Source organism: Salvelinus sp. IW2-2015, linkage group LG19 (assembly GCF_002910315.2).
Source record: "Salvelinus sp. IW2-2015 linkage group LG19, ASM291031v2, whole genome shotgun sequence".
Classification (NCBI taxonomy): domain Eukaryota; kingdom Metazoa; phylum Chordata; class Actinopteri; order Salmoniformes; family Salmonidae; genus Salvelinus; species Salvelinus sp. IW2-2015.
In genome coordinates, this window is record NC_036859.1 from 19,240,068 (window position 1) to 19,244,187 (window position 4,120).

The following is a 4,120-nucleotide window of genomic DNA, read 5'->3' on the forward strand; positions in this document are numbered from 1 at the left end:
AGAACACCAGGCAACCTGCTCAAAATGTTAAGCAAAGTGAGATATGAAAAAAAGGATGACTAACAGGATGTTCTCCAATGTGTTTCTGTTAAAGGAAGTGTGAGAAGGGGAGTTCTGAGTAATGTCAAGAACARCCTGCTCTGAAAATAGCTAGAGTGGAGAAATATTTTTTCTTTCATGATAGTTATGCCAGCAAGAAAATGGTAGAGGCCTAGATAGTATGATAGAGCATAGAATATGCATCTCTCAAAACAGGTAGACCTAAATTAAGTCAGTCAACATTCAGAACCACATGCTATGAGTAAATACATTATTTCACAACTCTTTATTCATTTATTTTATGCAAAGATGCAAAGATTCAAGATGCGTAATAGTAGAGGGAGTTGTTCAAAAAGGGGACTTTTTTTATTCGTATTTATCGATTGTGTTGCTTTAATGTGATCCAATAAAAATTATTGTTAAAAAAACAAGGAAAGAAACAGCTCAAGCTCCTGAAGCAAATAAAATGTACACTTTCTTGTAAAAATAATTATAATATAAGCCATTTAGCAGACGCTTTTATCCAAAGCGAGTCCTGCGTGCAAACATTGATTCAAATATTTCAAACATMATTTAGTAATTTACAGTTTAGCAGAAAATGTTGAGTACACAATGTCCGAAGCAAAATTACACAGAATAGAAATTGCATGTTCAAATTGTATTGCTATGATTGAGAAATTCTTTGAGATAGTAAACATAAAACCCTCAAAAGTATATACATTATTCCCAATTCACATCAATAATCTCTGGTTTAAAGACCAGTTCCTCTTTAGTATTCACACATGGTATGTGGGCTTTTCTGAGAAGTTGTTCTACTTTGGCTACTTTGGCTAGTGAGGATATGACTCTTCCGACATGGGATACGCTTTGCAAGTAGTTTCCTAAAGTGTCTTTGAAACTTTTTCCCAACAAACGTGTAGAAGACAGGGCTTACACAACAGTAGAGGTATGCTATATTCCTAGTCACATACAGAGCGTAGTCAAGCACATCAGAGCACGGCTCAGAACTATGACCGGTGGAGATCTGGAGGGCTCTCAGCAGTATCACAATATTGTATGGGGTCCAGCACACAAAAAATGCAAATACAATCACRAAAATCAGCTTGACTGCCCTACACTTCTCTCTCATCCGGGTTGACATGATTCGGACTGTGATTCTAACATAGCAGTACATGACCGTGGCCAAAGGAAGCAGAAAGAAGATAACAAACTGCTGATAGTAACCCACCAGCACCCATTTGTCCATGATTTCCTTGGAGAAGCCTGTCTCCTCACAAAGGTGTCCGGACTGAGAATCCTTCCAGACGTTGTACAGAACTAACTCCTTGACGCTGGCCAGAAGGCTGATACACCACACAACTGCCGAGGAGACGCAGGCATAGAACTTCCTCCTCCGTTTGGCAGCGTTAATGGCATGGACCACAGCCAGGTATCGGTCAAAGGTCATGAGAGTGAGGAAGAGGATGGAGCTGTTGAATCCGATTAAGTACACGCTGCCCACCAGCTTGCACATGGACGGACCAAAGATCCACTCAGAGGAGTGGTAAATGGCCCAGAAGGGCAAACTGGACGCAAACAGCAGGTCAGAGATGACCAGGTTGAGTAGGAAGATGTTGGTGACGGAAGTGAGCTTCTCGTATTTGTAGATAATGCATAGAACCAGTCCATTCCCAACCACACTCAACAGGAAATTGATAGTGTAGAATGTTGGGATGAACTTGGCTCCAAATCTGTTTACCACAGTTTTGACACACAGATTCACTATTTCATCCACGACATAGCTGGGGTCTACAGAGTTGTTATAATCTSTGTAATTGTCCTCATTCTCTAAAGCCAAGAAGTCTTCATAAGCCCCCATGGTTGTCAGTCTCGTAACCTGTTAAGAGGGTGTAAATATAGTGTTTTCATTTGATTTTATGGTCTGCTATTACCTCCTATATATTTACAAATTGCAAGTTAAATGGTAAGTATATGCAGTATAAATGTAGTAAATGCCTAGGGATTATGCTTTCCTTTCTTTAATTGCTTAAAATTATTTTAAGTAAATACTAGAAAGCTGCAAGTGGACTGGAAAATGAAGTGATACTTTAACAACTTACCAATGTGACCTTTCTGTGTGCTGATGTGATTGTCAGAAAGGAAGTCGTTTTTCTGTTCATGTGTCAGCGCTAGTAGGTTGAAGCTTTGTGTGTGAGAGTTGTTGCTACTGCTTGAGATATGTGATATGTGATTAACTCCTCCCTAATAGCCTCTCTTACAAAGGGCTGTCTTTAAACTGTTCAATACAGGAATTTCTGGAACATTATTCATCATTATAACCATAAAGGGTTGTAACATGGGATTCAATTTATCAACAAGATTATAACAGAAGGTTTATTCAAAAAATACTTTACAGTCAACAGTGCTCTTTCTCTGACAAGAAAATACATGGACAAATGTATACAATTGTTTTGAAATGCAGAAAACAAAAAGAGAAAGACAATTGTATGAACTCGTCCAAAATACATAAAAAGCATACAACAAACTGCATCCAAATAGCTCATCTGATCAAATGTTTTTCAAAATAAGATGGATGAAAGTTAACCAGGTCACACTATTTATGGGTACAACAGACAGAGGATACATACTGAGAGAAAACATGTTCATTTCCATCCAGCAGGAGGGTCACTGAACAYTACCCACTGGGCACAAACTGGTTGAATCAATGTTGTAAACATTAAAGAATAGGATTAAGCCAGTGGCTCAGATGAAACTATCCAATCATTAGAGATCCTTTAAATGTTGATATKTGGTTGCATTGTTTACCAAACACAAYGCAATATTACTTTTGTAATAGAGTAAGTAGCCTAAAGTTAAGGCTATCTTACAAACTAATGCAACAGTATTTATTCAACCTTAAAATGAGTTAACACATTCATGAGCACATTTTGAGGTTAGCCTACTGTAACTATACATGTCTTCTTATGTTGTCATAGAAAGAGTGCATGTTCAAGACAGCATGGAAAGGTCACAGGTTTGTGGAGATCTTCACAATTGCTATAATAATCTGTGCAAAATCTMAAACAGCACTGATCACTTGSACTATGTACTTTTAATGTAATCTCATCTGCAATCACAGGATGTTGGTGGCACCTTAATTGGGGAGGATGAGCTCGTGGTAATGGCTGGAGCTGAATTTGTGGAATGGTATCAAATACAGTGCCTTCAGAAAGCATTCACACTGCTTTACTTTTTCCACATTTTGTTGTGTTACAGCCTGAATTGAAAATTGATTAAATTGAGATTATGTGTCACTGATCTACACACAATACCCCATAATGTCAAAGTGGAATTTTGTTTGTAGAAACTTTTAACATTTTATTTTAAAAAATTAAGATGGAATGTCTTGAGTCAATAAGTATTCAACCCCTTTGTTATGGAAAGCCTAAATATGTTCAGGAGTACAAATGTGCTTAACAAATYGCATAATAAATTGCATGGACTCATTCCGTGTTCAATAATTGTGGTTAACATGACTACCCCATCTCTGTACCCCACACATACAATTATCTGTAAGGTCCCTCAATCGAGTACTGAAGTTCTTAACTCAGTTGCTGGAGAGGAAGGAAACTGCTCAGGGATTTCACCATAAGAGCAATGGGGAGTTTAAAACAGTTACAGAGTTTAATGGTTGTGATATGAGAAAACTGAAGATTGATCAACAATATTGTAGTTACTCCACAATACTAAGCTAAATGACAGAGCGTAAAGAAAGAAACCTGTACAGAATAGAAATATTGCAAAACATGCATTCTGTTTGCAACAAGGCACATAAGTAATGCTGCAAAGAATTTGGCAACGGAAATCATTTTTTGTCTTGAACACGAAGCATTATGTTTGGGGCAAATCCAACACAACACATCACTGAGTACCACCCTTCATATTTTCAAGCATTGTGGTGGCTGCATCATGTTATCGGTGTGCTTGTCATCGGGAAAGGACTAGGGAGTTTTTGTTTAATAAAAAGAAACGTAGTACAGCTATAAGCACAGGCAAAATCCTAGAGCAAAACCTGGTTCAGTCTGCTTTCCAACAGACACTG

At 37.8% G+C, this 4,120-nt stretch overlaps 1 protein-coding gene across 1 annotated transcript; it reads right to left on the minus strand.

Moving 5' to 3' along the window:
• Nucleotides 1-306: 306 nt before the first annotated feature.
• LOC111979481 (C-C chemokine receptor type 3-like) lies at nucleotides 307-2,248 on the minus strand. Its single transcript, XM_024010061.2, has 2 exons — nucleotides 2,139-2,248; nucleotides 307-1,915 (listed from the first exon to the last, which is right to left on the minus strand). Exons 1-2 carry the CDS (start codon nucleotides 2,196-2,198, stop codon nucleotides 809-811), a joined length of 1,167 nt encoding a protein of 388 aa, XP_023865829.1. The 5' UTR covers nucleotides 2,199-2,248; the 3' UTR covers nucleotides 307-808.
• Nucleotides 2,249-4,120: the final 1,872 nt, after the last annotated feature.